At 30.7% G+C, this 13474-nt stretch overlaps 1 protein-coding gene across 1 annotated transcript; it reads right to left on the bottom strand.

Moving 5' to 3' along the window:
* Positions 1-9586: 9586 nt before the first annotated feature.
* LOC136089838 (uncharacterized) lies at positions 9587-10153 on the bottom strand. Its single transcript, XM_065815928.1, has one exon. It carries the CDS (start codon positions 10151-10153, stop codon positions 9587-9589), a length of 567 nt encoding a protein of 188 aa, XP_065672000.1.
* Positions 10154-13474: the final 3321 nt, after the last annotated feature.

Here is a 13474-nt window from a genome sequence, read left to right as displayed (position 1 = left end):
TCAATCTTAAATCTAATTTTGTACAACTTATCTTGGCAGTCTCTAGGCATTTGGGATGATGATTTGCAATGCAGATGAGATAAAATAATAGAAAATCTGTCTCTTGGCATTGTTTTGCGAAAGAAGTGCATTGTTGAGATCAGGTGCCGAAGAGTAATGGTTTCTCCACGCCGGTCAAGTATTGTAACCCATAAAAAAATTCACACCTATAAATGTTAGAAGTTCCTCCTTCTTTAAGTTTAATACTTTGTCTTTCTGAGTAGCATATAAGTTGTTTTGGTACACAATATTATCAATAATATCTCCAATCAATACTAAAAATATATCAGTCGGGGTGCTACAGTAAGCAAAATAGTCTTCTATTACTCCAGTATTTAGAATGTATTCCGGTAAAAAAGAATTTAGGTCCTTCTTTTTCCATTTACGGTTTGGTTCGGGTAATCACTGATTAGTTTTGTGTGAGAACGTATTTGCTGACGGTAGATTAGTCTGAGCACTAGATCCAGGTGTTTGTGATGGTGGTGCCTGATTGACTCCAGTTCATCATGTTTTGAAGGCGACAATGGCGGATCTTCAGCTAAAATATTTTCTAGAGCTCTTTCAAAAACCTCATACAAGCCTCTTCGTGAGGATAGTTGAATATTTTTCACTTCATCATCGGACACACCTGCATCAGACTCTTCGTGTCAGTCCGGAATTTCTTTTAATAGCAGGGCTTCAATTACAGCATTATTGTTGGTAATATCCATTTTTTAAGTCCTCACCGGTTTATATCAAATATTCATATAAAATAAAGTGATATAACATTATAACAGCTTTAATAAATGTGCTCTGACATAAACAACGTAATTAGTAAAAAAAAAATAGCTCTTATCTATGATATTCTATTTATAAACACTTTACAATGACAGAGCACAGTGAAGTGAAAAAATGGCCGACCACTTGTAACTCGCTGTTCAAATTTATCAACAATGTCACGTGGTAATACAAATAACGAGCTGTGATTGGCCTACGGAAACGCTACTCTAAACGAACATCAGTTGTTGTTAACATCAAGTGATTTGGTACTTAAGCTATTAGACGAAAAATGTTGTGGTACTTCTAAGTACCGTAAGGCAGGAAAGGGTTAAAGCATATTATTTTATATATTACTTTAGATCATATTACTTTGAAAACTGGACTCAGGCTTTATTCCCAATAACACTGTGGTACTCCAGATTAAAAATTAAAACGTTTCTGTAAATATCCTATTTTTGTTCCTCAATGTAATTGAGGAAATAGGTGTATGCATATGAAACCGCTGTTTTTTCTTTGAATTAGAACGTTTGTTTTGGAGATGTTTTATTTATATTTCTTTGAATGTAATTTCCATTATTTTCTACTACTTTTTGCCAATTTTTTGGTAACTTATGAATTCCATCCCAATAGAATTTCTCAGGTTTAGAAGCTATCCAATCATCGAGCCATTTTTTGACCTCTTCATAATTCGAGAAGTGCTGATCTGCCAAGCCATGTGACATTGATCGGAATAAATAGTAATCTGATGGAGCAAGGTCTGGTGAATACGGCGGGTGGCATAAGACTTCCCATCCGATAGTTTTCAACGCTGTTTGAACAACTTTACAAACATGAGGACGAGCATTGTCATGTTGAAGAATTATTTTATCGTGTCTCTCAGCATATTCGGGTCGTTTTTCTTCTAATGCTTTTCTTAAACGGAATAATTGGAGTCTGTAAAGTGGCCCATCAATTGTTTCTTTAGGTTTTAGCAACTCATAGTATACCACACCAATCTGATCCCACCAAATAGACAGCAAAGTCTTATTTCCATGAATATTCCTCTTTGGTGTTGATTTTACAGGTGCGCCTGGGTCAACATAATGTGTTGTGCGGACTGGATTGTCAAAATAAATCCATTTTTCATCTCCAGTCACTATTCGATGCAAAAAAGACTTTCTTTCAAAACGATTCAATAACATTTCGCATGTCACTAAACGCCTTTCAATATCACGTTCTTTCAATTCATGTGGAACCCATTTTCCTTCCTTTCTTATTTTACCGAGAGCTTGTAAACGTCTTGAAATTGTTGCCTGATCAACATTCAACTCCTCTGCTAATTGTTCTTGGGATTGAGCATCGTCTTCGTCCAATAAACTTTGCAATTCTGAATCTTCAAATTTTTTTGGAGGTTTACCACGTTCCTTGTTGTCAAGATCGAAATCGCCACTTTTAAATCTTCTAAACCAATCTCTGCAAGTTGTTTCAGATAAAGCATGGTCAGAATAAGCTTCTACAAGCAAACGATGACTTTCTGCAGCAGTTTTCTTTAAAATAAAATAGTGAAGTAATACTTCCCGCAAATGCATATTTGAAGGCACAAAGTTGTTCATTTTGAAAGATGTATAAAATTATCTAGATATGAATAAAATCAAATTAAAAACTATGATATTTAAAGCAAATTGAACGTAGTTTCACACACATAATCATCCATACATTAATTTTGTCTTTAAAAGAAAATTAACTTGTCTTATTTTAAACAGCGGTTTCATATGCATACACCTATTAGTTCGTTAGTCCCTTAAGTCTTAAAGACCGTATTTTACCTAAAGTTAAAAGTTTTAGACCCTAAAAAAACTTACTGAAACCCATCTTCCCTATTTTTTTCTTTTTTAATAAAGAAAATTGGGAATTATTTGACTTTCAAATCTGCATTTCTTTTTGGGACACTGCAGTGTCCCATGCATTTAATGCTTGGTTTTTGACAACATTTAAACTTGCATCAGTTAATTGTTTTCAGATAATATACTCAAGAATTCAATTATTCAAAAAACAATTATATTATCCTATTATGTCTATTTGCACAAATCCTTATCTTATTTCTGTAAAGAAAGATAAACATTATTCGTGGAGCTTACATAATTGCTTGCCATTCTCTAAATTAATATTAAATATATTTACACAATGTAGATATAACCTCGCCGCAATGTAATGTCGATTTAAAAATTTAAGGTTTTTTTAGTTTCCAGACTTCAAATAAAATCCCATATAAATCCCACAAGAAACCCACGTCGGATTCCCCATGTGAGTAAATACCATATGGTTACCACATGTAACCCATGTAGGATTACCCATATGGGATTAGAGTGACAAATTTCCATACGGGTACCATATGGGAAAATTCGTTCGTATAAATCCCATCAATCCCACACGGTACCACGTAGAGTCCATGTGGGACGCGGTTTTATTTTTCACTTGGTTAAAGTTCATAAGTAATTTTTGAATATAAGTTAATTAAAGTTAAACTGAATAAACTTGTCTAAGCTTCTACATAAAAAAGTTTCAGAAAAATAAAAAATCTCTTCCTTAACTCTGCAATGCAAATAATATTTTTATTATATTAGTATGCCACGATGTAACTTAGTATATAACTTATATATTTATATTGCAAGATTTATATGGAGTTTATTGAAGACTAACTTTGAGTATGAAAGTATACATCTAGATATATGTATAATATGTTTATGTATAATATACATATATATATATATATATATATATATATATATATATATATATATATATATATATTATGTTAGTGTAATCTACAAATAAAGTGCTCAATGTTCTAAAAGAACAGAGCAATAATAAATTAGTAAAAACACTTATCTAATTTTTAATTACTTCAACACTGTGTTTCACCATCAGTAGGTTCATCAGGAAGAATTCTTCCTGATGAACCTACTGATAGAGAAACACTGTGTAGAAGAAAGAAAAATTAGATAAGTGTTTTTACTAATTTATATATATATGTGTATGTGTGTGTGTGTGTGTGTGTGTGTGTGTGTACTTTATGTCTAAAAACTTGATAATAGTATTGAGATGTGCTCTTGAAATGTAAAGATAAATCTGCTGAAGGGATCTGAAGATGCTTTCATGGGTAAGAATGTATTTCATAAATAAACTAGATATATATATATATATAAATATATATATTTTCTATTACAACATGTTTATCAGAATTAAAGATATATACATTGGTTTCGATCAAATAAATTTAAATCGTAATATACTCAAGCTATGGATGGTTTACTCTCTTATAGCAGAGCTCTTAAACACGGAGAGCAAGATAAACAATAAAAGAAAACAAGAATAAACAATAAAAGAAATATGGATCAAGTGTAAGATAGCATACGTATAAATATATATATATATATATATATATATATATATATATATATATATATATATATATATATATACATACATATATATATATATATATATATTTATCTATATACATATATATATATATATATATATATATATATATATATATATATATATATATATATTGTTGTTTTGATTATGTGATAATAATCAATTTTTTCGATTATTGAGTGATCAATATAAAGTGAAATAATCACAAAATAGATCAAATTCATCAAAAAACAAGTACGATAAAAAAAAACTTTTTTACGGTAGTTAAAGTTTCATGCCGATGCGGCACTTATCAGCTATGTATTTAAATCAAGAAAAATCTGTTTAAAAATTAAATTAAAAAACCGTAACAAAATTAAAAAAATAATAATGGAATGAATTCTGATGTCAAATAATAATATTATAATAATATGGAAAAACATCTTCGGTTTTTTTAACTTCCATACATGTTTGAGAGCTCAGTATTATTTTCGCATTTAGAGATTTTAAATGATTTATTGTGATTAACGTATCTTAATTTAAATGGAGTCTCACTTATCCCAATGTAGGATTTTTCATTAAAAGATGAAAATGAGAAGGTTATCAGTTGTAACAGTTGCTTGATATACAATGTTGCTTGTTAAACATTTATTGAATAACGGGCCGAAATTTTTATTATAGCAGTTACAGTTCTGTTGATTAGGGTTTGTATTGTTACATAAAATGTATTTTTTGTGCAAATTTATAATATTTTACACTTGGCATAAACCTGTAGCTAAATTTGAATGTGTTCCTTTAAAAGATTTTATCCAGTTTGTTATTATTAGGAAAACGTTTGTCAATAAGTTTCAAAAAACATTTTCCCACGTTGGTGCTAACGTTTTTACTAAATGGAGGGTACAACCAAATGATGTTGCGGGCTCTGTTCCGTTTTAGAGTTGATGATTGTTATAGGATTAAATTATTGGTTGGGTGATTTGAATCAGAATGGATGTAGTTTAATGTTTTATCATGTTTAAAATAATGTTTAAAGATTTAGAGCTACGACGAGGTAGTTGAAAATTTTCATGTTGCATTGTATAGAAATTCGTGAGTCATTGCATTTAAATATTTCGACTATGTACTTTTTTATTTTTTCGTTTGAGGGCCGCTTTTATTACTAAAAACTGCTAAACCATCGTCATGGTTTAAACCAACCTCAACTTGTTATATAGTTTTAAAATTTGTAAAAGAAGAAATATTCCTACCAGCTCACAAACCTCTGTACCGTCGAACACTCCCATGGAAACATCGAATAAACTAATTGATTGCTTTATCCAAACTTGATCATTATTCAAAAGCAAAGACTTTGTTGCATGAAAAATTAGTGATATGTTTTCTTTATTTAATGTTATGTGCTGCTTCAATAATATCAAAAACTAACAAATTTTAAAGGTGTTATCTTTTACGGCCTTAAACCAATCGATAACATTTCAATCGATAATATTTCTTTGCTCTGTATTAGTTTTAGAACGAATATCTTTACCAATTCTACCAACCTTGGTTTTAGCAGGATTCAATAAACGGGCAGTCGAATTGTTTTCAAAATTATCTTCATGGTTTGAAAATGTTGATAAAACATTTATAAATGAAAATGGTGATAAAACAATTAGAAGATGTATTAATGTCAATTTTATTGAAAACTTCATGATTTTTTAAAAGACGTTTACCTTCTAAATTTACTTTATTTATTATGCTTGAGTTTGATAATTTGTAGTTTGAAGTGATGGCATTTCACACCATGTGGTTATAATCATTTTTAGATAAATTGTAAAGATTGGTTATTTTATCAGCATACGTATAAGTTAGATTAGATTTTCGAATATTGTTTACATCTTGTTTTAATTTGTTTTGGAAGCTGGTGTGTACCTTTCGAAACTTAATGTGTTTTACAAGATCATGAGTTCATTTTCAAAAGCTATCATTTCTGTAATTTGTTTTGAATGATTAGATGTTTTTAATCCGTAGTTATAATAAAAAATTGTTTTTACAATTTGAAGTCTTTAAAAAGAAAAACGCTTTCTATCGCATTCTTTTAATGTTTCAGTTTTATCCAATAACGGTGTTTTGAAGTCTTTAATTGATGGTGTCGGAATGTTCTTTTTGAATTTTGTAACGACTTTTAATTATTTTTTAGAACGGATTTTTCTTGATTTAAATATATGGCTGATGAGTGCCGCAAACGCCATGAAACTTTAAGTACCGTAAAAAAGTTGTTTGTTTTTTTTATCTCACTTATATATATATATATATATATAAATATATATATATATATATATATATATATATATATATATATATATATATATATTACGGTGTCCCAGAAAATTTTTTTTCCTGAATTTTTTGATGCATTCCCTCTTAAAAGTTTTTTTGCAGTCTCTTAACAAGCCATAATTTCTTTTATGACAAATGAAAAATATTTAGGGGTCCCTCAAGGGTCTAGAATTTTTGTGTAAATGGGCAATAGTAATAGTAATCGTAACTTTTTTATTCTCGTTTGAACACAATTAAAGACAATAATTTATTATACAAAATGGCAACATGGTTTCAATTATTCATTCTAAAATATAATAAATAACTTCTAAAATCTAAATGTCCACAAGATTGTCACGATTGCATTTGGAACAGTCTTTTCTGTGTTTTTCAACAACCTGAAGTAGAAATTGTTTCTGTTCTTCATTCTTTGTTATTGCTGCATTAAAATTTTGGATGATAGCAACGCCCTGTTCAGCACAATCATTAACACATGCCAAGTTATTTACAAGTTGATGTGCCATCTGATAGGAATAATTTTCGTGCCACTCTTCCACTGAAATATCGAGAAAGCTATCATCAATGGCAGTAACTAGGAAAAAACTTCGAGAAATGAGTAATTTTGCTGTTGTTTTTGGAAGAGACTTGTGCAAGTGCGATCCTTAATCACTTTTCATTATCGACACAAGCTAAGTTTTTTCTTCAGTAGACATGCTGAGAGAACAAGGAAACTGTTGCTAGCTCTTGGCTGAGGTACCAGGAGTGACGCTTCATCATCTTTAAACCTTTTGTCTGCAAAGCAGCATCTTCATACGTAAGCAGCCTTTGAATCAATAGAATGTCATTCAATGGTGCTTTAGCAATGGCTCGACTTGAAAACCAAGATTGATGGCTACATGCCATCCATAGCAGATTGCGACCGAGAGCCTTCTCCAGATGAGTGCAGACTCCACTCAGTCTGCCGGTATTTGAGGCTGTTGTGTCAAAGCACATTCCAATGACTTGTTGATCGCACTGCCTTGATTTGAGTTGGTCAAGAATTGCTTCCGATCTTACTTGTCCTATTCCAGAAGTCAACTTTGGTACTCCCAACAGTTTAATATTTCCATTAACAAGTGAAGAAACAAGAACTGCCAATCTATCAACTTGGTTAGTGTCTACTCCAGTGATGTCACGTAGTAGTTTGCCATCTTAATGAACGACGGATTTACTATGTAGAAAGTCATCCTTGATCTTCTGTGCAGTTTCACAACGAAAAAACTTTCGTTGACGATGGACTGTACTTTTTAAAAGAACCAACAGATGTCGTGGAGCATCCAATTTCATTAACCATTGATGCAATTATCCTTGTTGATATACGAATCCTGATGTTTGTGCGGTCTAATACAGCAGCCACTTTTGAAGTCATCACACCAGCACACTTGGGTTGCTTGGTCGGTCTATCATTAGTTGGAGACTTTACAACAAATTCATTCATTCATAGATTCTTCATCATCTGAGGAGCTCAACTTCGATGATTCTGCTGTTTCCTCATCTTCATCTTCAGTTTCCACATCTGCCTGCATTAATTGATGTCCTGCTGATGCTGCTCTTTGCTGGAGTACTAATCGTTCTTTACGTTTTGCTGAACGCTTATCGCGGAAAAACATTTCATTGTCCACAGATCCAATGCATCCGGTTCTAGATTCTTTCTGCTACTTTAGAAACTGTCGGTCTTTCTCATTCTTGATAAGGTTGTCAGAACCAGCATGACTGATATTAAACAAATTATCCAGCTTTTCATTGTATTCTTTTTGATTCTGTTGATCCTTAGCATTATTCCTTGAACAATTTTTCATTAGTTCAACATGCTGTGAGTAAAGATCTTTAATCTTTTGAACAATATCTGGTTTGTGTCGGACCGGTAGTCTCGATTTCATCCAGAAGGGCAGTAGTTGGTCGTGTACTTGCTGTGCACTTTGAGCAACTGTCAGTTTCTGCTTCCTCTGGAAGTAAACAAAATTCTGCTTAACATCACGACCTAAAGGAAGGCGAGCTCCAGTTATTATGTCACGTGGATGGCCAATCAACCAGAGCATGTCGGCACTTCGAGTTGTGTTAGGTTTACACTTTGCCATTGCTCTACAGCCTTTATTCTACAATAAAAGTAAAAAACTTGGAAAAAGTAAATATATAATTATTTTTAATTGAAAAAAAGGCTGGGGTGGATTTTAGAAAAAAAAAGGTACTTTGGTCAATTTTTTCCCTATTTACACAAAAATTCTAGACCCTTGAGGGACCCCTAAATATTTTTCAATGGTCATAAAAAAATTTAGTTGTTGTGGGACCATTAAAAAACTTTTAAGAGGGACTGCATCAAAAATATCAAAAAACAAGTCTTTCGACGATAAACAAGGGACACCCTAATATATATATATATATATATGTGTATATATATATATATATATATATATATATATATATATATATATATATATATATATATATATATATTTATATTTATATATATATATATATATATATATATATTCAGGGTGCGGAAAAAGTTCCCGCACAAAAATATAAACAGCAAAAGTTCCTGTACAAGACGAGAAAAGGAAAACAATATGCAGTGTAGGTATGTCAAAATCAAGCTCAATAATTGTCTACAAATTTATTTTAACAAATATTCGAGATAACTACCGTTTGCCTGCACACAGGCTCTCAAGCGTTTCAGAAAATTGTAAGCAATTTGCAAACACTCTTCAACTGTGATTGTATTCCACGCTCTAAGCAAAGCAGTCTTGCTTAGAGCGTGGAATACAATAGAATGGACCACACAGAGTAATCCATTGCATTAAAATCCAGTGAGTTTGATGGCCATTCGTTCTTGTCCAATGCTCCCGTAAAGAGTTGTTTTGAAAGTTGGATTGATGACTTTGCACCGTAAGCGGGTGCCCAGTCTTGCTGTAGCGCCATTGGTGTATTATAAAAGTTTTGAGCGACCCCGAGTCGGAGGACGTTTCTAAGAATTTGCTGATAGAGGGCTGCATTAATTTTGACGTCTGTATCAATAAAAACCAAAAAGTGTTTTACCAGTTGACGTCACACTACCCTAAACCATAATGCTTTTCGGAAAATAGTGACGCAAAACAATAGGACGATGTGTTCCGTTTGGCAAAAGAACTTGTTGATTTTGTCGGTTGTGAATTTTTAGCACAGTAAATAACTTTTCGTCTGTGAAAAGAATATTGCGGTGACGACCATTGGCAAAGTTTCTTAACAGTTTTCGCGCAAGTTTCAAACGTTTTATTTTTGAGTTATTCGAAATAAAATGTCCTCGTGAAAGCTTATATGGCCGAAGCATTAAATCCTTTGTTACAACATTTCGGACTGATTTTTCTTTTCCGATTTTCAGTTCCGATGTTTTTTCCATCTGCCGCATTGACCTCTCAGGATTTCTCTGAACAGGTTGGTGAATTCTTCTTTTGATGTACGTTGTAGTAGCCGTGACAGGTCGACCAGTTCTAGCACGATCATTTGATGTGCCTAATTCTTTAAAACGTTTAATTGCATCGTAAACTGTTTGACGTTGATAGTTCAGATGTTTTATAATAAAGGACGCTGAATTTCCGGCCTTGGGCAACTGGATGATCGCATGCCTTTTTCCTTTAGCATTCATCATTACTAAAATACAAACATTATAAATTATAATCTGTTAAAACAAACAAATTATACTTTAATTTAAATCAAAACAATACTAAAAGAATGCGAAGGAATACAGAAGAGTGCTAAAAACACGCTATATATTGAAGTAAACACCATGCAGATATTTTTTTTAAGTTATACTTTTGTACGGGAACTTTTTCCGCATCCTGTATATATATATATATATATATATATATATATATATATATATATATATATATATATATATATATATATATACATACATATATATATACATATATAACATTTTACTTGAATATGTATATATATATAAATATTGTAGGAAAGATGGGGCACCTTGATCCTTTTTATGGTTTATGGTAAAAAACTTGAAAACCCTTGCAGACAACAATTCTAGGGTAACCTAGGGCAAAGTGAGACATTTAGGTTTTCTAGCTTTGTACAGAATTTTTTTAAAATGGTTCAGTAATTTTGTTTTATTATATTTAAAATTTCATGTTTTTTTTATGTTTCGAAGTAGTTTCCATCAGTTTTTTCATACAATATGACATAAAAAAGTGGGTTTAAAGCTTACGAATTGCGTCAATTTAATTAAAAAATCAAAGTTAATTTTCTTTTCTCCTGTGGAAAAAATCCACGTACGCTGCCATTTTTTACCACAGAACAAACATAATATTGAGTTTGTAATCATTTATTTGTTATCTTTCAGCTGCCATTCTTCTTTTTATGTCAGATTATTTTGTTTCAAAGATATTTAAGAAATATATAACTTTACATTTCCGGTGAAAGTGCGACATTGCTAGTTACTGAAAAAGATCGTCAAAGTAAACGTTTAGGATAGCAAGTTAATAAACTTGCTTTCGTCATTTTATGAAAGAATTATATGTAAAAGTAAAACATAATTTCATTAGAAACTACAAGAGAAAAACTAATCAAGCAAACTGGAACGAAGATGACATGCAAAATGCTATTACAGCAGTAAAGTTGAAGCAGATGTCTTTAAGAAAAGCTTGTAAAAACTTTAGTGTGCCAAAAGATTCATTACTTTGGCGTGTTAAAAAGGCTCCACTTGAAAGTAGTTTACATACAAATTTACTTAAAAGATTTAGAAAAGAGCTTTCTGATAACCAAGAACAAGATCTATATAAGTATATTAGAGATATGGACAAATCGTTTTATGGTCTATTAACGATGGGTATTAGATTAATAGTATTTAAGTTCTGCAAAAAAATTTTAACAAAGATAGTAAATTAGTAGGTGAAAACTTTGTGCGAGGCTTTTTTAAATGCCATCCTGATTTTTCACTAAGAAAACCAGAAGCAATTTCTATAAACAGAGTATTTGGTTTGAACAAAGGTAATATTAAAATCTATTTTAGTAATTTTGAGAATTTGGTAGATAAATATCGCTTTTAGGCACATCAAATTTTTAATTGTGATGACTCTGAGTTGTCATGTGTCCTAAAGCCATTAAAAGTAATCTCGTCTTCGGGAAAACGGTGTGTTTCATCAGTGACAAGTAGGGGAAAAGGGGTTACAACAACAATTTTATGTGCATGTAATTCTGTTTGTCATTATGTACCACCCATGATGACATTGAAGGGCAAAAAAAGAAATCATTACTCACAGATATTGATCTATATTTAAATTGATTGCATCCAATTTAAATACGAAAGCTTGTATGTTCTGATAGCTAGATTTCCCATTTCCAAATTTTTTCTAATTTCCAGAATTTTATTAACCGAAAGTTCTCTTTCAATTTTATTTTCGCTGCAGAGTAATGTTTGCAATAAAATTTCAAAAATGAGAATTCCATGCAAAAGATCTCACATACTTTTCAATAATCATTTGTACATTTTCATCTTGAAATTTTGTTAGGGTGAGTTGGTTCAAGATGTATCGTGACCCTTCTATCCAACTATGCCTCACTTTAATTTGGAGCCATATAGGGAAGTAAACTGATACAAACAACTTAACAATTGATTCTATATTTTATAGGTTGTCTCGCGCTAACCCATGCCTGCATACCCACAATAAAATTTCTTCACGAAGTTTAATTAGGCCAGGACCTATTGATATTGGCTTAAAATTGTAATTTCTTTCCATTTCAGTAATCTTTGTAAGCAACTTCCCAATGGGTCCAGAAAGTCCTGTTTTTAGGTGTTCTTACTATCGAGCTCTTCTATTAAATGTCGAATACAAAGTGCATTTTTGTGAAGAAATTATATTAGCCATCCTAATTTTCTTTCTAATCTAGTTTCTAAACAATGGATAACACCTCCAAATCACCTGTATTTGTCGCCGTGCGACAAATGACAACGAATGAATTTTATCTTCTACCCAAATTACACCGCTGAAATATTTTATTAATGTTCTCACTGCACCTGCAGGTATTCTTATAATTAATAAAACTGCTTTTTTATGCTTATTTGAAAATATCTTAAAAATATAAATAATAGCTTATCTTAAAAGTATGTGACATTTAAAAGCTTAAGTATTTTATTTAAACTTTATTAAAAAATGTATAATTCTTTTTTATTCCTAAATAGTGAGTAAATCATAAGAAGTTAGTACCATAAAAATATTTACCAAAGTGATTTCATGATTTTCATGCTAATTATTCAAATATTACCAATAATAATTAAAATATAGTATTAAAAAGTTTTATCTTGAAAACGTAGTAATAATAACTAGTTAATTCCTAAAAATATATAACTATTTAAAAACAATAATAACATTTAATAAAAACAACAGTAAAAAATCATACAAAGTAAAAGTTTTTTTACTTATATAATATTATTATTTTTAATATTAACTTAATACTATTTTAAATAATATTTAAAAAAAAAGTTAAAAAGTTTTTAAACCTTAAATAATAGCTAAAATATATCTCATTGATCTTTTGTAGTTTATATATAGAGATAATGATCATCTGAAATGACCGAAAAATATTCACAAAGGATAAATCCAAGACCGTCATTAACATGCATTTCATATCGAAGAAATTAGTGGAGTTTATGTTGAAAATCAAGTTATGTTTTTCAAAAATGAGATGAAACTTTTTTTTGGTAGCATCTCTTTTAGCGACGATAGATGATGCGGATTTGTATTGTATGGGTATTGATGCCATGAAACTCTTTTTTGGTAGACACAATTAATAATGATCTAGGTTTTAAAGATTTTTGTTATCGTACTGAAATATCATTATTAAAGATTAATACTTTCACAAATAAACGCACACTTATTTCCTGTGAGCCTTCAAATTTATATTTTTATTTGCTATCATGACCCATAAATTATACGAGAGTTTATTT

Source organism: Hydra vulgaris, chromosome 13 (assembly GCF_038396675.1).
Source record: "Hydra vulgaris chromosome 13, alternate assembly HydraT2T_AEP".
Classification (NCBI taxonomy): Eukaryota; Metazoa; Cnidaria; class Hydrozoa; order Anthoathecata; family Hydridae; genus Hydra; species Hydra vulgaris.
Note: the sequence above shows the minus strand (reverse complement) of the source record. Positions and strands in the feature narration are given on the sequence as shown.

Excerpts from the sequence above, each read along its gene's own strand:
- LOC136089838 (XM_065815928.1), bottom strand. The coding sequence starts at position 10,153 with ATGAATGCTAAAGGAAAAAGGCATGCGATCATCCAGTTGCCCAAGGCC.